Genomic DNA, 23,082 nt, shown 5'->3' on the forward strand with positions numbered 1-23,082 from the left:
TTTCCTCCTTAGCCGCAGAAAGTGAAGCTGACAAAGGCCTTCCAGGGCAGCTGCTGGAGCCTCGCAGCTCCGGCTGTTGGTCTGTCTTGTCCCGGTGTCTGCTGAGAACATCATTAACTCCAGAGAGGAATACACCTATCAGCTTCATGCTCATTTTCTATTAATGTTGTCTTAATAAAGTTCAGCTATGGAAATAGTGTGCAAAAATGTCAGAAATAATTCGCTCAGCTCTGCTTTCAGGAGTGCTAATTCTAGCACACTATGCACTTACTGTGCTGTTTGCTATGTGCCTAACCTTTTCCAGCTAATGTCAATTTTTGAAAAATTCATCTATGATTTACTTGGATCTTTTGATATCTTGGAACTTTTTATTACAAAGGAACATATAAAGACAGGATTAGCAATTTCTTGATGATATCCCTTTACCTGCCACTGACAAAGGAGCAAGATCAAGGAGAGCAACTTCTCTGTTAATTAATGTCATCTCAACAAGAGGTGGTGGCAGCACATCAAGCTATAAATAATGCTCTTTGCCAACTCACGGTACGCACAGTAACAAAATTTGGCTGGGAGGAGAAAGCAGAGAGAGTGCCTGCTGGTTTTCTTTTTTCTCTTTTTCTTTTTTTATGATTTGTTTATTTTGTACAGAGTACCTGGCAAAATCAAGAGACATACCTGAATGCAAATTGTTGACCCACACATTTCCCGAGACACAGTGATTGATACAGAATCTCCCTAATGAAAAGAAAAAAATTGAAAACTATTATTTTCCATATCCTGGAACAATGAAAATGTATTGTGTCTCTCCAGCTCTTTGGTTTGTTTGCCAATAATGCTGTATGTTCTACTGGGTCAGAAAATTAATAAAGCATATATTCATTATGGAAGGTTATTTATTTCCAGAGATATCCCTGGATCTCAATGAGCATAAGTAGCTAGTGTAGTTTTGCCAAGCACAATCTGGGCAGCACATGAAGACTGCTAATGTTCCTGTGTTTTAGGAAGCATCATAAGGCAGGACACTCTGCCCGCCGTGGCTGCTCACATGACATTGGCCAATGAGCATCTTCACTTCTTTTCCCTGGTGTACACGAGTTGAAGGAACAACCCTTTCTTTACAGATCTTCTGGATTTCCCATCACATTGTATGCTGAGAACAAGTTCAGCCTGAGGGTAAAATTGTCCTAAATGACTGTTCTGACACTTAACATTTGATTGTTTATGGTTTGTCCTCAAAATAATGTTAGTTACTCCACTAATAGCTATGAATCCTACACTGCTTTCTTTAGTGTGGCAAACTCCTAAAACAATTTGGGGCAAATTAGGTGAATATGTTCTTTTTGAGCACAACTGAACAGGGATTACTAGGTAGAGAATGAACGTTGGTTTCTGGGAACACAGAACTAAGTCTTGATGAAACCTTTGTGTATATTGCTCATAGTATTGAGAAAGGAACTGTACATAATTTATATGGGCTCCCATTCCGTTACAGTTTTGTACTGGAGGGAAGAAAACAGCATTTTTAAATGCATGAGTGCCCTTCATGAAACACACAACTTCAATACCTAGCTGTGATTTATTGGTGCTCCACCATTACCCTTCACACTTAGCAACCCACACAGGAAACCTCTAAAACCAGAAAGTCTAAACTCCACAGATTTAATGTGAAATAAGCAGGCTGAAGAAAAGGGCCACTGTAAGTGTTCACTGAACATAGTGTTTGACAACTCTACGACCATCCATATCTCCATCTCTGCCAGTAATACAGCATTTCTGCAGATACCTTGCCCCATTAGGATAGACTCTTGATAGCACCACCAATGCCCTCTGTGGTCTGCGCTGATTAAGACAGCTGTTTTTTCCTAGGCCTTTCCCCATGATTATTCAGCTCTGAGATCTCCCGCAGGAGCAGTTATCACATTCCACTTAAGCATGTCCTCAGCTTGAGCAGCAAAGCTGAGTTGGGAAACTCTGCTTTTAACAACTGCTCAGTTACATTCAGCACCAGAGATGTAATAAAGACCTAAACTGAAGAAAAGAAATTCAACTTTCAGTGTCCACCCCTTTAAGAAGTCCTTATTCATAGCTGCCTGCTTCTCAGCTACCCTCTGGTATGTGTACCCTGCACACTGAAAGCATCAGAGGTACTTGAAAAAGTCACACATGCAGCATGTACCTGCATACAATACCAAAGAAAGAAGTACTGCTAGAATATATCCTAAAAAGAGGACAGGTGTAGGAGCTACAGCGTGCTTGTGTCTTCTAAAGCACACCCCCCTGCAGCAGAGTGAAGTCAACGGGCACAGTCAGGAATAACAGTAGAAATCACAACATCTGGATTTCTCATCTTTCTCAAAATCCGTCATATGACATCTCATATACATGGTCAGTGGAGCAGACAGCAGGAACACACATTTAGGGGTGGACGTAAGACTACTGAGGAGGTGGCTGCTGAAGCAGCAGGATGCCTTTCAGCACGGTGGTCCTAGTAGCTCCTAGGACCCATCCTGCTAATATTTTCCTATTTGAAAAATAATGCTATGGCCACTCTTCTGCTCTTTGATCCCACTTTCCAGATGTACCTCTCAGTAGATAACAGGTCAGGCCAACAAGGTAACTCTGGTAGGCAGGGTTGAGAGGCAAGGGCAAGCCACAGTGCTGCACTGAAAATGTACGAGATACAGGCTTAGTTGCAAGAGAGGAACGAGGCTTCCATTTCATGACTAGCTGCTGCCTGAAACTGAAATCTCACCCTCCCATCATCTTTTCTCTCTTTCCTCCTACTTTACTGGAAGAAGCAGTTGTGTAGTCACACCGTCAGCTGGCTCAAAAAGCTCATTTGGCTGAAAAGTTACTTTTTTGTATGTTGAGTTTGTTTTGGCAGCTGTGAGACTTAGAGTGGCTCAAGATCATTATGGATTTATCCCTCAAGTTTTACATTTCATAATGTGAGACTTGTCAAGTCAACTGTATCAGTGACCTATATATGAAATACTAGCAGTAATATTTGCTATATACATAATACAAGTACTACACCACAAAAGTGATGTTAAAAGAATATTAAGGTTCTGCTCAATAGTCAGTTCCTTTGATGTGACTCATTTGACTTCAGGATCTTTATTTATATCTTGCTTCAGTGTGAGATCAGAATTAGAACTACATGCTTTAAAAATGTTCCAGTAATTGTTCCAATAGGTACATGCATAGACTTATTAATGCTTTCAAGTTGCAGAGCGATAAATGAAATAATAAATGAATGCAGTTAGATATGTTTAAAAGTCTTACAAAGTTTAAGAAATAACATATACAAACCACAGAGACTGAATGGTGCATCCCAACAGATTCACATGAGGCCAGCTGCGTCCTGTTACACACAAGCACTGAGAATTGTGCCTTGGTTTGTGATGTGAAGAAAACTTGTATTTGTTCTGCAACTGCAACAGTTCTCATTTTCCAAGCTGATATTAGGGGAAAAGACTTACTTTTAGACATACAAGGACCATACATTATATTCTAAATTGTTGTATCTAAAATAAAAGCCTTTTTAATTAGTTAAGTGCCATCAAATGATAAGCAAGTAATTATTTTAATTCCCACAAGTTACTTTTTATACTGATAAACAGTTGATCTACTGGGGATACATAGAAATAACAAGCTGTCAAATCTCTTTGCCATAATTTACAAGCTACAGTGCTGTGAACACATCTCACTTGCTTACTGAAGAAGGCTCATATCTAGTGACTGTTTTCAATATTTTTCATAATATAATATTATGTAAGTAAAAAAAAAATATTTACCTGGAAATTCCCCATGAGCAAATGGACATTTAACCCAAGAGCCTGCCTTGGTTGTAAACTGAAAGCAGAAAAATCTGTTAGGAAAACTGAATTTTCAATTTCAATCTGTGGCTACAGATTCAACTAGAGATGATCAGTGCATTCCAGAAAGCTATAGAAGGTGAATTCACAGCTTTCCTGCTCTGTGGTATCTTCCAACCCTTGATTTAAATCAGGTCTCCCAATTCTTCAGGTATTTATACACATGCTTATTTTATAGAAACATGTAGTTCCACTGACTTAAAACAAATCTAAAAGAAAACAATAATATGCCTATATTAACCTTATGTGGCATTTTTTTCTCAACTAGAATAATAAAAGGTACTCCAGTAAATGTAGTGTATTGATCATTTTTATTATCAAATATTTAATACAGAAAACTTTGTACGGTAAGTTTAGCGCGTGCTTCAGAGTTTGCATTGACCTAAAACATTTTTTTCCTGCTTTTCTTAAGCAGAGAAAACAAAGGGCACAATCTGACCTGTGTCCTATCTATCATTGCTGCTGCACTTCCAAAGAACCTCCTTTTAATCTAATCTTTCACATTTCCTTCATTCTTACTTCTCATTCATCAGAGCTATGAAACAGAATATTGATCCTAAAGAACATTAGCAACTCATTTTTTTAGAGCTGACAGAAAGAGCGCAGTTAATAGGTGTTTTACAAATAAATCCCTTTACCTTCATGCAAAGTCTTGGGTGAGTGTCCACACGAGAATATTTAACCTGCTTGAAAAGACAGCACTCAGCATTAGCTAGTTTCATTAACTAGTTTCACAAAATCAATTACCCCAAATTTTCATGGTTTGATTACTAAGAAAGGAACTGGTTTGTTTACTTTATAAGCATCCCAGGAAGTTAATCAGATAAAATAGTAAGAATAGAAACAACCACTGCTTTGGATTACTGAATAATTTGTTTCTTGTTATCTGTAACATGTAGCATTTTTTAGAGCCAGTCTGACCCATTAGAGCTAAATTAATTGACCCTATGGTGGCTCATGTGCAAAATTCTGATTACATAGTCGTCTTGTTTCAGTCTCTTATTTACCACTCATCAGTGAGTCAGCAGAACATTTAAACATACACCCAAAAGCGTTGTTCCACCTTCGTTTCAGAAATTTTCAACTTTCCATATCCCAATTCCCAAAGACTTAAACCTTGAATCTTAGACATCCACTTAAGTGACCTACGAAATGTTGCTTTCTTGATTAACAACTGTTTACCTGCCAAGGCCTTCCTCGTAAAAAGCTTTGTCTCATATAAACAATTACTACCCATATAAGTGATCTTACTTAAATAAACACCATTGCTCAAGTGACTGAGCGCAACACAGGGCATCGTGACCAAACACCTCTTTCCTGCAACTTTTTTGAGTAGAACATAATGGATGTCCTTGGGAAGGTCTACAATAGGGTCACAGAAGATATTCCTGTAAGAGTCCACTCAGATATGGAGACAGCATTGCCACTGACAAAGAAAGACCCTGCCTAATTAGAGAGAAGAGTAATGTCACTTTTGGGCCTAAGTCAGTATATGTGCATAGTATCAGAGTGTGCACCATTGTGTGGATTTACTGGGGGAGCTGGCACTATCTGAGGAACCTCTGCAGTAGCCTCCAGCACACTATAGAGATGCTTTTCAGGATTATATTACAATAAATGGACAAAATCCAGTATCAAACCTTTTAGGATTAATTAGAAAAAAAGCAAAAATCCATTCTGTTCATGAATTTTAATAGTCAGCTATTAAGTGCATTAAGTAAATACAGGAAAATGCTCATTGTCTATAATAAACCAACCTTGGATTGTGTTCTGAGTAATAGATATGACCATTACCAGCCAAACGTAATTTTAGGCTTTTTTTTTTTTTTTTTTTTTTCTCTTCTGCAAGCAATGAGTTGTGCTTGTTGTCAGCAGATGACAAATCCCACAGGGACCACTCACATGTGTAAAATTTGGGTTTGCAAGATCAAAGCTTTGCTCAAACCCATAAAATGGTGAATCTGAACAATCACTACACACTTGGCCAGGAGTTCCTAATCAAAAAAGCATTCAATAGTCTTGAGTCAGCCCCCCCCCGCCCCAATCATGTCATCAGAATAATACTCAAAGTTTCAAAAATTAAGAATTTGTATTTGATTTTATTTGCCTTTTCAGTTGTTCAGTTTATTGGCTTCTCTCCACAATCAGGAAAGCCTGAAATCTACTTTTCAAGATGAAAGCCAGAATTCTAACCAACGTCATAAATCCAGTGCATTCAGCATCATGAGACTTCAGATTGAAGTAGTAAGCAGTTCAAGATCCATGCAGTGAAAACCCTTTTCAACTTTAGAACATAAGTACTGGAAGAACTGAGGGACCCAATATTTCAACACCCACAATTTCAAGGCATTGGACCAGGTTGAGAAAGGCACTTCAAATAGATCTTAATAGAATGCAAAACAAACATGCCCTACCAAAGTACCATTATGTCTCCAGTAACATTTAAAGAGATTTAGTTTCATCTCATTTACATTTCAGGTGTTTAAATGTTAAATATCCAAATCTGATCTAATCACAATAGACTCTTGTGATAGTCACTGAAAAGAAAGAGGTACCTTCAGAGAGAAATCCCTTCAACCTTTCTTATATGCCTAGCTTCAGATGAGAAGCGTTGTCCTCTCAGTATGTCTGTTTCACTTACTTTAAAGGGAATCTGACACAAATAGCGTAGACTGGAACACCTATGTTTTAGACAGTAAAGTCATGGCAGATGAATCATGCCTTTACTATAAATGAAAAGCAGACCCTATTTACCCCAAAGAATTTAGCAAACATTACTAGCTTCACAGTCATCTCCACTTCTTATTTCTTAATAGTGAGTCAGTGAGCATTTTGAATTAATCATGTGGTTAGTGTACAAGAACAGACTGTGATTATGAATAGTTTTAAGTATCAGAGAAGAGAGGAATTTGCAACTGCTGTTACTCCAAAGTCTAGCTCTTCTTATTACGCCTTTGGTGATGGCCTTCAATCTCACAGTTTGAATAAATCTGCATAGCTCTTACTTTCTCAGGAGAATTTTTGGAAGAGTTTTGTATATCTTCACAGTGGTCGTTAGACTTCATCAACCTGCACAGGTTAACCACGACAAGCACAGGACAGGCTGGCTCCCAAGCTAGGGTTTGTGTCACTGGGTTATAAACAATATTATCCCATAGTGCCTTCGTATCTGTGCACAAAGAGTGGAAACATTACTCAAGATGTCTAAAAATGAATAAAAATTGTTCATAAATCTGGTACCTATACATGTGCTTAAAACCAAAAGCATTGCTTTTCCATTTACTTGTCATTTTTCACCAATCAGAACTACAGTGTTTCACACTGTGATAGTGTAAAACTTGAATTCATCCCGCCAAAGTGCTGGCATTTACCAGAGGTACTCAACCTGAGAGCTCAGTCTTACCAGTCTCCCACTGCAGTGACAGATGGGCATCACCAGGGCTCTTAAGTAGGCTGCACAAGCTCCTGGAAGTGCATTCTTTGCCCATCAATCACAGGGGGAGTGTAACGCAAGGAAATTCCTAACCAAGAACCTCCAGTTAACTGTGTACGGTAAACTGGAATGAATCCATACATTAGTGACTAGAGGTCATGGTATTGGAGACTCAGATTCTGTGAGTCTTGTTAGGACTTACATGCACACAACGTATATGCAAGAAGATAAATTCAAGCCCTCAGCTGAGTATCAAGAACTCCAAAAGTAAACAAAGCTGTGCAAGTAATTCACAATAAACAATTTTTCTACAGCATTTATATAAATCTTCTTTCTATGTATACTGGGCACACCATAATTTCAGAGCTAGTCAACATATATTTGGGGATATCTTCAATAGGCACTGTTATAAAATAAAAGCTGTCTTATTTATTTGACTGGTCAAATTAATCACTTCATACTGACTTTCTTTTCCATTTAGCTGCAAGTGGATGAGAGAATTTCTAGCATGAAATTCAAACTGATATTTCAGTTCTTAGTTCAAGAAGCAATTTGGAAAGTTTTACATTTGACTAATAGTCACAAGGAGGAGAAAAATGTATTTCTGCAACTATTCGTGAAGCAAAAACTTGAAAACGTGGCCAGCTGCATGTTCAAGAGAAGTGAACAAACAATATCCATGACTAGAAAATGTAGCAAAGTGAAGAAGCATGGTCTACATGAAAGACTGGAAACATCAGGTGTCCAAATTCCACTCCCATCAAGCATAACAACAATTTCTATAGGTATTGCTCCTCTCAGAAATTTCCTGAAATAAAACCTTTTGATATTTTCCAAGAGAAACTTTCCAGGCCCTTTAATTCTGCCAAGCCTCTTGCTGTCTTAACTTTGTCTCTCAATACATCAAAATACTGAAACTTACTGTGAAGTGGAAATTTTTATTCCGTTTTAAAAAAAACTGCTGGAAATTTTGATTAGTTTTAAAAACTGCTGGTTTTAATAAATGGACATATACTATAAAGCTAATGTTTAGAGAATATTTAACCTGACTGCAAAGTCCTGGATCCCAACAGCTCTGACAGTTCACAGCTACGTTTTGAATTATATAAGAGTCTGTAATAATGTAGATATAATGTAAGTGTAATACTAATAGTTAAGAGAATAGCACCACAATTAAGACTTAGGGTTGTTTCCAGGCCTACTCATTGACTTAGTACCTGAGTTTCCTTCTGTTTTCCTCCTTTGTGGCATCTACTTATTAAATCTACTTATCATAATAAAGATGTTCGTTGATCTTCAGTCACATATAATTACATTGTTTAGTAACCAACAGACATTCTTTTTTCCTTTTTTTCTTCTCTTAGTTACATTAACCCAAAACAGTTATTAGATAGAGAAGCTTCTTTCTGATACACAACTGTTAATTATGTCCTACCACAGAACTAACTCTATAATCCCAACTTTATTAAATCAATGATAAATAAGCCAAAAAAAGAACCAATCTACTTCAGATATTCCAGCAAACAGAGCTGCCAGTCAGGAAAAAGATTTAAAAAGAAAATAATGAGGCTCAAAAGCTGGAGCTCCTTATATACTTAAATAGCTGGGTGCTAGGGTCTGAAAAATTGCTTGAGATCCCTGCAAGGAGAATAGCTGAGTAAACAAAAAGTATACCTGTAAAACATATTTCCCATATTCATTTCCTTATCAGAGCTATGAGTTAACTTTTCAATTGTAACTGTCCATGGGAACTTCTTAAATGGACGGATAAAAGCTTCAAGAGCTTCAGTGTGCCAAAGCACACACCACCCTTCCCCTGACTACATAAAGCTTTGTAACCTATACTTCAGCTATCCACATAGTCCTGATTCAATGGTATCAGAGAGGAAAATGACTGCAGTAGGAGGGGAAGGAAAAGCAGACTACAGAAGGAAGGAAGGAATCATGGGATTCATGAGCCCAATTTCCTGCACTTGCAAAGCATAACCATTTCAAGCACAGGAACTAGGTAAAGATAGGAGAAAATCTGGAAGAAAAAAACCTGTGCCCCATAAGACTCAGCCTCAGGCTGAACAGCTACTAAGAATAGAGGTTAGGATTTCATACTGCAGACGGCAAACAGGTTTTGCTTTTGATGACCTTGAAGCCAGATCTGACTACATGACATAGACATAGCTACAGAGCTTGAGCATTCCTATAAGTGCTCTCTATTTACATAAATAGAGAGAAAAAAAAAATAGCCCTTTTTATTTAGTCAAACTGCACTCCATTTCTACAAAGGAATGGTAGTGTCACAAACACTATATTCTACCACAATAAAATAAATTTGAAATGAAGGCTGAGCTTACTAAAGAGTAAATTGCTTCCATTTTAACACAACTGTGTCAGCCCTACAAGAATGTGAAAGCATTGCAGTGAATGTCTATGCAGTTTAATGGAGCCTGGATGTGCTGTTACGGGTTGGTGTTTTCATTCTCTCTCATATTTGGGGGGTTTTTTTGATCAAATACTAAAATCCCTTAATGGGCTTCTTAGCAGAGGCTGGGGAAAAAATATTGTTGTACTTATGTTGGACCTAACACAATAAAACACTTTTCAGGCTACATTTTTTTCTATCTGCCTGGTAAAACTTTCACTAAAGATCCATATAATAGGACAATTTCTTTTTCAGCTGTCATCTCAGACCAAACTCTTGACTTTGCTGGAACATTCTGTGTGAATAATTTCCCATTAAGTATGGGAACTCCCATACGCAGTTAACTGTCTTCCTTTTCAACTCCCTGCTCCCTCCTTCAAGTTGAGTGTCAGCTACCTTCTTCAAATCTCTTCTTGAAGCCCTCTTCTCACACCAGCATTTCAAAGCTGACCTCAGTGCCTTTTTTTCCTTCTGGCCAGTTTGCGTGTGGCTTAAGAAAATATGGGAAATGACTGCAAAGTTACTTAGTGTTTATATTGGCATAAACTTGGTGAACAATTTGGTCTGAAAGTAAGTTATTTCATCTACCTACAGTATAACAAACCAATATGACGATTTCCTTAAAGTTTTGCAATGTATGGTTTTCACTTCAGATGAACTTCAAATTGTGACATACTACTGGAGTTGCTGAAAATCACTCATACAAAGAGTAATCACACAGTACTTGCCATTTTGAAAGGGGCAAAGTTGTATCCTCCTTGCATCTGGAATTGCCAACCAACCCTACAACGCAAAAAGTGGCCATTAGCTAGAGATTCTCAGATACACCAGTTTTTAACATTTCAGATAGAATGTGACAGAAAACCTTTCCACCAAAGATAAAGATGCTGTGTTTATTAGAAAGCTTTGGAAGCATTTTTTTTAAAAAAAAGATGTTTTGCAGTAGATTTCTATTTTATTGTTTATCATTAGGGGGACTGGAGCTGATAAACTAAGGTGATCCCTTCTAACACTATATTCCTACTATTTCTGAGCCATATATTTAGCCCAATTTCATTTAGAAAGCCTTCCAGTTCCAGTTTTCATTAAGTTTCTTACAGTGTCATTACTTTCTAGGGGTATCAAAGGACACTATAATCATAGATTGTAATGGAAAGGATGTATCCTTAAAATCTGAGGACTAATACTTAACCCAATCTGCAAGTATATGTGCATGGCTGTTACTATACCCTAATTATTTAGATTCACGTGTAAATATTTCTATTATAGTTCCCATCTGTTTGCTCAGCAATGGTATTGTGGAATTCTCTGTGTATATGCTGAGAGGAATAATATCTTTCCAGTGACCTCATACCTTTCAGAGTCAAATAAAAAAAATCCTTAGCCTTGGTAAAGTCCTTGTGGTCCAACTCACATATTAAGGTATGTGATTTTAGGTGCCTACAACATATACATCTGTGACTGAAGTGCACAAATTACTGTTACAGTAGCCATATGGAGATCTAGCCAATGCAGCCAGTGGAGTCTACAGTGCTATTCAGTACATCTCAAAATAGCCATCTACGTTTGGTCAGCTGAGTAACTGACAGCATTAACTAGATCTCCATTGACTATAAGAGTTTGGACATCTAATTCAAATATGGATATCTACATCTAGACATTTAGGTATCTTAATTCGCAAGGTAAATCATACCCTAAAATTCACTGAGAAACTAGGTTCACATAGTATCTTTATATCTTATCAAGATTATTTTAAATTGGTTTGGTGACTTTTTATTCCTTTTTATGAAAGATATTCCATAATCTCACTTCTCAGATTATCAGGAAAAAAATCTGTAGCTATCCTTAATATATTCATGGAATGAAGTTTATTCCCCTTCATTCCTGTGGCAAGAATGGCTTTAGCTTAAAAAAATCTGTTCTTTTTCCTTATAAGTGACCCTTCTGATCTGTATTTAGACAACAAATGTACTTTCTCTTTGCATGTTTTACCAGGTTAATGAAAACATATTCTTTGAATCTCCTTTATAAGACAGTCTCTCCATTCTCCAATCATTCTAGATTTTTTATGTACATCTTCCATTTGAATGAATCTTTCTTGAATATGGATACAAGAATTGCTTATACTATTTCAAAGAAGGCCTTGCCCATACTTTCCTGTTAGCTTGAAATAATCTAACCCATTAGAGCTTTGTTCACATTTACATCATGTACGCATGTTAGTTTAATCATCCTCTGATGAACTATTACACTCAGATCTTTTTTCCTCCACTGTTATTTCTAAATGAGGACTTGCATCTTACAGCAAGAATTCTTTTTATTAGAACAAGTGCATGAACTTGCACTTCATACATTACACCTCATTCTCCTTTAGTTAACTTCATGTATGCAGATCTCTAGTCTCCTCTGGTTATCCGGACCCTCCTCCATTTTGATCATACCTCTCAACTGTATTATCAGCAAATCTCATTAACACATTCCCACCTTTTGTGCCCATGTCATTGATGAAAACATTTATATAAGAACTGCTCTAAGTGTGGTCCTTAAATACCTCTCCTACTAGCACAGCCCACTAACACATTCACACAGCACTAACACATTTAACAGGAGTACTTGAGTTAGCCCTCCAGCTAGGTATTATCTACCATACAAATCTTGTTCTCACTCCCAGCTTCCTCAATTCCTCTTTTAGTTTCTCATGCAATACTGTATCAAGCACTATGCTGAAATTCAGTTAAATTTTCTGTCTTTTCATTGCTTATGAAAAATCAGTCAATTTAATCTTACACAATACTTTCCATAAATTAATGTAAATCATATCCCATTTTCTTCTTATCTCCATGTTTTAATTAGTGTTTCCTAAAAAATCTCTTCTACATTTACATAATCATAAGGTCAGACAAGCCTTGGTCAAAAACTTAAGTCTAGAGCCTTTTTCTACAGATTTTTCCTCTTTTTTTAGCACAAATTCCAGATAAAATTTATTTAATCAGAAACACAATTATATACCAAATTCTAGACTGTATTACCTCAATGCAAAGACAAGGGAGTAGCTGAGAATATTTCAGAGAAACTGATTTTAAAGATTCCTTCCCTTTTATCTGAAATGAAAAAGATGGTCATGAATCCAAGATAGTGAGTGACTTTTAATAAAGCTAAATAAAGATATAGAAGAGCATTTCCTATAACTATTACCTCAATAAGCATTTCCCACCAGTTCAATAAACTGCTTTGAGCTTTAACTCACCACAGCAAATGCCCCTATATCTTCACAGGTAAACCATTTGTGGCACAGGCGAACGTAATAATCTTGATCTCGAAGAAAGTTGGATACGTTCACTGATATAATTTTCCTTGCTCTGTCTACATTATAATCAAACCTTCTGGCTGAAGAAGAAAATTCAAACATGAAATTATCACATCTGTTTCTTTATTTCTTCATTATTTCTATTTTGTTATTTCTTTATAAAAGGTACAGAATTTATTTCATAACTTGATGGAGATTAAATTCAACATCTATAGATTCTTACCTAGGATGTCTGAATTAATTCTTTTTATATCCAGACAATCCTAAAGGTATTCTTATTTTACGAGATATAATAATTTTCATGAGAATAAATTTCAATATTATTCAGTTTTGAATTAGCATTGGCAATACTGAGAGGCCAGGACACCTACCAATTCTATCTCAACCTTGGTACTTGAAAACTTATGTAGTTCATGTACAAAAACTTGAAATATACACACTAATACTACTACAAAAGTTGATTATCTCAAGATTGCAATTTCATTACATAGAGAATATGTGCAACTATGTTAGACAAATACAGTATGTGGGAGGATGTGGGGCTTTTTTTTATATTCAAGGGTATGCCAAAATCAGGATAGCAGTTTGGCAAATTAATTTCAATCTATTTATGAGGTCAGTCTATAGACAAAATACAAAACCAGCAATCCAAAGTGCATGGAAAGGACACAAACCTGTTTCCAAGAGTTTAAGTATTAGATAGGTTGTGAATATCTTTATCTGCTATCTAGTGTTTCCAAATCAATATAAAGAAACACATTTTCCAGGACATTACCTATCAACCACATGGTAATTATAAGTAGTGGTAGTTGTAAATAATCATTTTTTCCCCTGATTATTCAGGTATGAAAACGTATCATCGTATAGGTCACCAGAAATATGTCACAGATTTAAGCTGTATAGAAGATCAGCTCACCCAAACAAGCTGGAACATATTTTGCCACATCACTGTTTCTGCAATCTGCAAAATAGAAGCCAGAGTTTTCTTCAGTGCTGCTTTGTAACTGTGTAAATAAACTGCCAAATTATCCAATAGCTTCCTGACAGGAAAGCTATCTCTTATATCCCTTTTTAAAGGCAGATTTACATCCACTTCTAGATAAACAGCAAAAAATAAAAGTACCCTTACCACACACAGAGATTATATCACAACTTGCCTTAAGGAGCTATCTCATCAGTGTGGGGTTTCTACTGGAAAACCTCATCAGCAGTTTAAGGTGGCAATCTAGGATATGACACTCCACTTCTTTACCTAGTACCTAACAATAATTTAAGCAATAGTAAAAATAATTTCAGTTATTCTTTCCTTGAAAGCTACTCCTGTTGTTTACCAGCCTTATTCTTCCATTATAAACAACTGTGTATTTTTGGTATTCTGACTCTACTGTAAGCTTAGAAAGAAACACCTTATTTAGCTCCCAGGTTGCTTACCAGAATTAGAGGCCAGGCTACACTTCCAGAACTAATATCTAATATTTGTATCTCCAAATCTTGATGCAAGAACACTAAATCAGCTCATAATGTCCTGCCTACTGTTTTCACCTCTCCTTGCTTAACTCCATATTAGACCAGCACTTTGCTCTCATTTCCAAAAACAAAGTTCTTTTCCCCAGAGAAATACTTCCTGTTTTCATTTGTTTACTCACCCCTGTAAAGTGCCTTAAAACTGGCCTTTATAAAACATTATTTTCACCCCTCTTTATTCACAAAGTACATATCTACCTCAATAGTGAACCATGATTTATCAAGAAAATGAAAAGCTTTTTTAATACAAAAAGGCTTTACTTCTATGAAAGTGTGAAACAGCCACAACATGTCTGATACTGTGTGCAAGGGATGATGCTGTAACCAAGGGGCAAGGGCAAGAGTCCCCCACCCATGGGCTCTGGAGATGGGAAGGCAGGACAATCCCAGGCACTGGATCCATCAAGGGGTCTCATTTCATTCTCTGCACCACCATTTGGTGCACTTGCCTCCACTAGCCACGCTGTACCTTGGTTGGACCACAGTGCTGAATCTATTTTTATATGCGTATGGTAAGCACTTCACCGCAAAAACATGGAAAAATGCTACCTTACCTTATCCAGTTACATGAAAACAGGCAACAGAACAGCTAGCTAATGAAAGTAAAAAGAAATTTCTTTACACTTTCTTATTAAGCTTTCCTCAGTCTCTGAAACCACCTGTGGCCTAACTATGAAGAGAAGCAGAGGCTCCATCTTATGCACAGAGAGCACACAGAACTGAACCGGCAGGCAGAGAAAGAGCACATGCCAATCACAAGAAGTCCAATTAGGACAAATGCATAGTGTAGTTCAGTTGTCCATGTACTTTTAGATACAAGGTCTGGTCTCTGTTTTTTATGGCAAGTCAGACATTTATACGCACAAAATAAATCATTGAAATGTAGAATAAGACTGGTCCTGGCATACATGATCTACCATCAGTTAGATCAGTGTATCCCAGAATGTGATTTGGCTTTGCATTTAGTTGTTTGGTTTGGTTTTAGGTTTTTTGATTTGAAAAGATGTTTCCTGAAAAACATCTAGTTTAAGATGTTTTCCTACCTTCAACATAGTATTCCTGACTCAGCTTGACTTCACAGTAATTTGGTACTGTTTTCATGGTCACATAGATGTGTTGTGCTACATCAACTTCAATGCAATTGAATTGTACCTGTACCTGTACAAAAGATTTATAAAATCAAGTTCGTGTGTGACATCCAGAATACATGAAAACCACTGGTTATCAGAGTTAAGCAAGTAATATTCTTTGTTCAGATTTATTGATATTTACAAGGAGCATTAAGCAGTCTCAGACACTGCAGCATTAAGAATGTAAAAGAAGCAGATACCACTTAATGAGAGGATTTCAAAGAGTATCATTACTTCCAATCCAGTATGTTGCTATCTTCTTCACTTCCAAAAATCCAAATATCTACAAGCTATCAAATAATCCTAAAAGCGTAGAAATACAGGTACCCAATGCTTACTGAACTTCAAAACCAAAAGGTCTTTCATACCACCAAAAGTCCTAGTTTGTGGGCATTTTACAAGCACAAACATTTGCAGAATATGAAAAAAATGTCTGTTTAAACATTTAATGGCAACTTCAGCAAATTTATTCATTCCAGTAATAGTTTTGAGAGAGAAAGTAATTTAGGAGACAAAAGTTGAGGTCCACTTATAGCAAGTCATTCCCTCACTGATGGTGGTAACTTTTAAATTCCACATAGGTTTTCAGGTTGGATATATTCCTATTTGGTACAAGGCATTTGGAGGGTAAAAGATATCTTACGTCACCATTCTAGTCACTGAACTGAAACTAAGAAAATTTCATTACATAAGTTTGTTGAGTCTTGCCTATAAAACTTACCTTACTCTAAAAGCTATCAATTGTTTATTGCTGGCTCTGCATTGCCTATAGGGACGTTTGATCATCAAGCGACACAGAGCATAAACTGCAATTGCAGTTTGGGAGAGGAACTTTGTTTCACGTGTGCAATCAATACGGCATTTACAAAGCACATGAAGTACCACATTTCGTATGGTATTAATAACAGTTATCCACCAGTAACTGAAAGCAAAAATTCATGTCTTTTAAATAGTTGGTCAAAGATGTTGTGTGGGTGGTTTTTTTTTTTCCCAGTTGCAAATTTTAGTAACAAATACTTCTGGGTTTAGTTTGGTAAAAAATTGTACTCTGCTGTTGCAATTATTACCATAAGTTTAGGACAAATGTGCACAAGTGGCTGTCTTCTAGATGTGTAACTTCCATTGACATGGTTAGACTTAAATAAATCATATGTATGCACTTAAAATCCCTGTGGCATTGTGCTTCCTAGCAATTGGAGTTACAAAAGCTTCCTCACAATTTGGTGGGCACATAAAGAAAGCTAGCAAGATTGATAAGAAAATCAGGCTTTGCAGAGGCAGCTTCTCTTGCAAAAAGGTAAGTGGAAGAAGTATGAAAATGGTGGAGAATTGAATTCATAGTTTATAAAAGAACATTTTGTTATGGAGTTTCATTTGACAATGCTGAAGGCACATATTTCATTGCAGTTTTCCACAAAGTCAGTAAGAGAAGAAAATAAGAGAGATATAAAATATTTTTTTTTCCAAAGGCTCATAAACATTGAAATGAAAAACAACCCAAAAAAGGAGCCTACCTTCTTTCCATTAAGCATCTTGGTTTTTTTCCTAGCAAATCTCACATGCGTACACTGGGATTGCTGTGTGTCCAGTGAAAGAGAACATATTTCAAGTCCACGGATATTCTCTGAAATTAGTTAGGAATAGATTTCAAAAATATAATTTAAGCATCTTTAAGAAAAACAATAAACAATAAACAAACAATAAACCATATCATAAGCTTTCCCTCTAATTGAAAGGCACATGTATTTTACCTCTACTTAAAAAGGGGCACTATATATAACACACACATAGAGGTAGGAGCAAGGATTTAACACAGATTGTTATAAATTAAAGCTTTAATTATGCAAATTCTTATGCAAATTTTAAAACAAACCTAATAACTCTGAGTGAAGCACACCAGGAAATATCTAAATGGTAACACACTAAAGCACATGAATGGCAGGGTATTAGTAAAAATAGACTATGAGCAAAAATTTTGAGTGCTTTCATTTTATTTTAGTGCAGAATTGTAACTTCAGACACATAAACTGTTTCTCCTTCTGTTGGGGCAGTTGCTCATGTCTGAGTTACCAGGGCAGACAGAATTTGTATTTGTGTGTGTCTGTGTGCGCACGCATGCGTGCATGCGTGTCAGAGCAAGAAAGAAAAGGGCTGCAGTATGCTTGGAGCACTAGTAGAAATCAAGTTAAGTGTATTATGCTGGAAGTAAAAATTCAGTTGTCTTGAATTCATTATCTCAGTTCTCATTCCCTTGAGAAAGGCTATGGCTTTATCCTGGTTTGTAGTAAAATGGTTTCACAAAAAGTATCTTTCACATATAATTACACAAAACCAGCCTGGACACAAATATTGCAATATGGGACAATATTTAGCTGAACAGCTATAAACAGAAAAGTAAACAGAAACGATTCAGTAGCAAATCTGCTTCCTACCATGAAGACTCAGAGTTCCTTTAACGTTTAAATGAAGAGAGCATGGGCTTCCTTGGACACACTTCATCACTGTTGAGATCTTCATGCTTTTCAGTACCGTAGAAGATAAATGTACAGGAGCATCATGGCAGAAGCTGTTAAAAATGCCACCTGCAAATGCAAATACAAAGAGAAATCTCATTATGCACAGGATATCTGGGGCAGAGAAAGCACCAAAGGTGAAGCTCCAGCTTTACTGAGATCAGTAGGAAAGTCACCATTGACTTCAGCAAAGCCAGCACTTTACCTAACACTTTCACATGGCAAACATAGCTAGTTGGCTTCACTTGCAACACAGGGGGGTTGGAAAGAACTACATTACAGATGGGGTTTGATAACAAATTTCCTGGCTTAGGGAAGTGTTAAGCCACAAGAGGAAGGAATCACACTTCTAACGGTTAAGGCTAGCAGAGCACATCTAGACTAACAGTGCTTTAAAATAATCAGATCTGCTAGATCATGGCTAAACTAAGTTTATTTAAATTTTATTTCAAAACAATTACCTGTATATTATGAGCATTCTCATAGGTAGCATTTTAATTTTAGGATTGGTTGATGGTCTCAACTGCTGTTAAAATATCACTTTCACACAAGAGGGCACCATTGCATTCCTAGTCATGGAAAAATCCCTCATACTAACAGGATTTCCTTCTGCTTTAGACCAGAACAGCAAAAGCAGAATAAATATTATCCAGGCCTTCTTCAAGGTGTAAACAGTAGGCACAGAACACAGCTACTATGTCTCATCTTATTTCCCTATGCAAATTTAGTCATCCCAAAGCCTTAGGACATTGGTTTCCACAGCCAGTCGCCTTCTGTAGGCTAACGTAAAAAAAAAAAAAAAAAGGCCCCAAATCTCACCAGTTAGCCATGCTTCATCTCTTTCTACTTCTCAGACTGCCCTGCATAGAAATCAGTTATTTATTTATGAAGTTATGTTGGTACACTGGATTTAATCCCCAATGCATTTCTTGGGCTCCTCTACCTCACATACATTGTTTGTAGTCCCCAAAATTAAGAGTTCAAGAAACTATCAGAACAAATAGCCATGGAATTGGGTTTTGTCCCTTGGCATTATGGTATACAATGCAGCACACCTCATTTTATCTGTAACTACATCATAGCAATTTCTTCGAAATATTTCTCACCCTTCATACTTTCGTACATGGTATGAAAGTTAAAAGAGACCCAAGTAAAACAAAGTATTTCACTGCACATTCTCCTCCCCTCTGGGGAGAGGTTGAAAGAACAAAAAAACATTTGAATCTTATTAGTCATACTGCTTAACATACTCCTAGAAGGAGTTCAACAAGCATGGCAAAGAGCATAGTATGAAACAGCAGTGCCATGATACTGTGTTTGCCATAAAATACAGGATAATACTCTTAACTCAAATCATCAGGAAGGGGTGCATCCCTCAATGTCTAGCCAAGAATTGTTGTCAAGTGTGGATGCCCATTGACTCACATGGAAGACACATCTACAGTTCTCGCAGAAGAAAGGTAGGATGTGGAGGAGGAGGAAGGGCAAAGTTTATCCTTACTTACCCCTCCAACCCCTCCAATGAAGGAAGGTGCTTTAAATTTAAAGACTGAAAGTGTATTAACCTGTACAGGACCTCTCTCTATATTATGAGATCTTCACTTTCACAGTGCCCAGTTGCAGCTGAAGCCCATTATCAAGGATCAGATACTGACACATGCAGGACATGAAGACAGGCTGACACAAACGGGGTACCTTGGCTTGAATCTGTCAGGCCTTAAGGTGCCCTCACACTTGGCATCAGGGGAAATAACTCCTGTGTGATACATATCAAAAGTCAGAAAAGACAAACGCTTCACACCTGAATCTCCACTCCATTATCCTGGTTTTGTGCCATTAAGCATCTTTTGAGGGCAACAGGATATGCTGATATGAACTAAGTGGAAAAGAATGGAAAAACTTTACCTCAACTGACAGTAAGTCAACTCTCAATTATCCAAGGTAATATTGGCAACGAGAGAAGACAATTTATGCAAATCGATGAAAAAACACAGATCATTCAATGTACACAAATTTGGCTTTAAGAGCAGTGGAGTACATTGACTTTTGAAGAATTTGTAAACATTTTTCCACAGAGGTGAGGCAGCCTTAAGAAGTACAGTGCACAGCAGCCAGATGTGAACACTATATTCCGTGTTCCAAGAACGGGTGGTGTAATAATCGTGAAGGTATTTCAGGTGGAGAGTTATTGTACAACACCCAATCAATCCACTCATGGTTAATTGGGAAGTTACTATATTGCAGAAGTACCTGATAATTATTACTAACAACGTGATAAGTGATGATCAGTTTTAGTTCTGTCTCTTTGCTCAAAAATATATTTTCTTGACTGCATCATATGATATGCAGTTGTGGATACCAAATGGTATCCAGGAGCAACTGTTTCTGCTTAATTCCTTGGTGGTTGGTGTAAATTTCTTGATCCAGGCCTATAATCTTGCCCATTCCCATGTCTGTGTAGAAGTTATTTAAGGGAAGAGCAATGTATATATACATACGTTGTGAAAGCTGACAGTTCTTTACAAAGTATTCTGTTTGGGTGAATTTGACCATATTATTTGACTGTACCTCTTTTCAGGAGAGACTGTCATGACTTAATTGAATTCAGTCCTTAGTTATTGCTGCCTGAGGTATAGTATTATCAGATATCACAGGCTTGGAACTACCTCAGGAGAATCCTAAGTCAAATCTAGGTGCATTACTGACATTGGATCAGTATCAGGCAGATGCACAAACACAGTTTTAGGGACTACTATCTGTCATGAAGCAGGGACACTGTCCTTCTTGATCACAGTTTCTACCTTCAGACTGAGAACAAGTAAGTAATACATTGGATAAAATAAAATGACTCTTCCACTTTGGATTTTTTTCTGTTCATTTTATGATACATTTTGAGAATTGCAAAAGATGCTGCAAAACTCATTAATAATAATTTAAATGGATCATATCATGCATGAGGATACTAGTTTTGTATTACAATAAATATATGATACAAGGAAGAGATGACAGAAAAAAATTTTCATTCTATAAATCATCACAGTATAAGACTCATTTCTGACTAATTAATCAGTAAACTCTTACCTTACCATCTTTTAATCCCCCCCACCCCCCTTAGACAGTTTCCTCTGGAACACACACCTCTTTCCTTTTCTCACGAGTAATTTGATCTACACCCCAGAAGACATAAAGATCAATCTAGCTACACAAACCATCTGTGGAGTAAATCTTGCTTAAATTTTATGTTTATGAACTACAACTGTAATCAGCCCTACATGAGAGAGGGATTGTTGCTGTAATAAAAGACACCTTAATTATGGACACATATAAGCCCAGGCATAAAGAAGCCAAGGCTTATTATTCAGCATGTAGACACCTTCCTTGTACTTTTGCCATCAGCTCAACCACAGCAGATTATTTTTTTATCTGATGATGCAGCAATCAACTCAGAACTGTCACGACAGCAAAACACACCTTTTGTACACTTAGATGACAGAAGCCAGAGCTCAGCAATGAATATGCAATAGAAATGATTAGATGGATAATTTGAAGCCTCAAGCAAGAAGATGAAATTGGAGAACAGCAAAAAAAAAAAATTGCAGGAAAAACCCATTAATAACAGGTCCAGGCCAATACCCAGTAGAAAATCCTAACTGTTTTTTTTGTCTGATATTGTAAGAATCTGAACTACTTAGGATACTGACAGTGCTAAAACTGTGAGCATATCTAAAGCACACTAAAATTTCTTCACTGGAACATCATTCCATGAGTATAAATTACAGTAGCATTTCAAGCCTATTTGCATATGATTTACCATAGCACCTGCTGCATCTGTGCGTTAGGATGATTCAACAAAATTCATAAACAAACTAGATATGCTCTCCTAAGATAACCACATAGTGCACTTCATTTAATAAATACCAAAATTTGCTACTTAAAAGTACTTACACCAATTATGAAATTGATGAAATTTCAGACTGACAGCCTCCCTTTCACAATAGATTTCAATGCACAGTAAATTAGAAGGGTTTCACAGTTGTATGTTCCAAAAATATTTCACACTTTCAAGGATATTGGACAACATGGTGATATACTGTGCCAAATACATTTTCTGAGAATGTAAGGCTTTTTTAAAATCTTTGATATATTGATATTGATATCTGGATAAATTACTGTAAATTTCAAATACTACAGTAGCCCTTATGTACTACTAATACTCTAGAAGAGCAGAAGGGAGAAGGCAGAGTCAAAGCTACATTGCTAAATACTACTGAGATTATAGCTGCAAATTCTAGGAAATAAAGTCATCTTTTTGTTGCAACTAAAAGCAATGACTACTGCAAAGGTGCTCTATTATATAGTTACGGTCTTTTAAGGTAATTTTACCTCAAATAATAAATAATAAAAAGAATGACTATAGAAAAGGAAGTATGGAAATGAGTATACACCCACTGTTGCACAAGTGAATTAGGATGAAGACTAAAAAAATGTTTTCTCACCACCCCTATAAAGCTGAGTCATCCTACACGTTACTTGTATTAAAGACAGCTGTTAAGTCATTTTCAGGCAGCACTGAAAACCTAAAACCAGCTCTGCTTCATGTACATCATCTTGAAAGACAAGGATCTTCAGTTTACAAACTCTTCAGTGCCCAAAGTCTATATCCAGCTAAGAGCTAAACATCTAGTTTAAGCTTATGTGCATCATCTAAGCACCTCTGGCAGTCAATAGCGAGGGAGAACCCCTCTTGCTTCCCTCCCAGCACATCAATCACCTTGTCCTAAGATGGGTGGAATGAATCACCACCTCATGGTACCTGTAGTGAGTCTCCACTATCTAGATCTGCATTTGTGTAATACCCAGCGCAGATTTTAATTCATAACC

At 36.8% G+C, this 23,082-nt stretch overlaps 1 protein-coding gene across 1 annotated transcript in view; it reads right to left on the reverse strand.

Annotated features, from left to right (window-relative positions):
• Positions 1-18,205, reverse strand: part of LOC104163321 (putative interleukin-17 receptor E-like) — a 22,415-nt gene extending 4,210 nt beyond the window's left edge. The window contains exons 1-12 of the mRNA XM_009702293.1: positions 18,121-18,205; positions 17,203-17,312; positions 15,602-15,716; positions 13,951-13,995; positions 12,975-13,114; positions 12,757-12,828; positions 10,456-10,510; positions 6,884-7,047; positions 4,517-4,561; positions 3,798-3,855; positions 3,313-3,458; positions 676-735 (exon numbers count right to left, since the gene is read on the reverse strand). Of these exons, the coding sequence (XP_009700595.1) occupies positions 676-735; positions 3,313-3,458; positions 3,798-3,855; positions 4,517-4,561; positions 6,884-7,047; positions 10,456-10,510; positions 12,757-12,828; positions 12,975-13,114; positions 13,951-13,995; positions 15,602-15,716; positions 17,203-17,312; positions 18,121-18,205 (1,095 nt within the window). The remainder of the gene's footprint in view (positions 1-675; positions 736-3,312; positions 3,459-3,797; positions 3,856-4,516; positions 4,562-6,883; positions 7,048-10,455; positions 10,511-12,756; positions 12,829-12,974; positions 13,115-13,950; positions 13,996-15,601; positions 15,717-17,202; positions 17,313-18,120) is intronic.
• Between the last annotated feature and the right edge of the window lie 4,877 nt (positions 18,206-23,082).

The sequence above is a fragment of the Cariama cristata genome, unplaced genomic scaffold, assembly GCF_000690535.1.
Source record: "Cariama cristata isolate BGI_N322 unplaced genomic scaffold, ASM69053v1 scaffold41746, whole genome shotgun sequence".
NCBI classification, from domain to species: domain Eukaryota; kingdom Metazoa; phylum Chordata; class Aves; order Cariamiformes; family Cariamidae; genus Cariama; species Cariama cristata.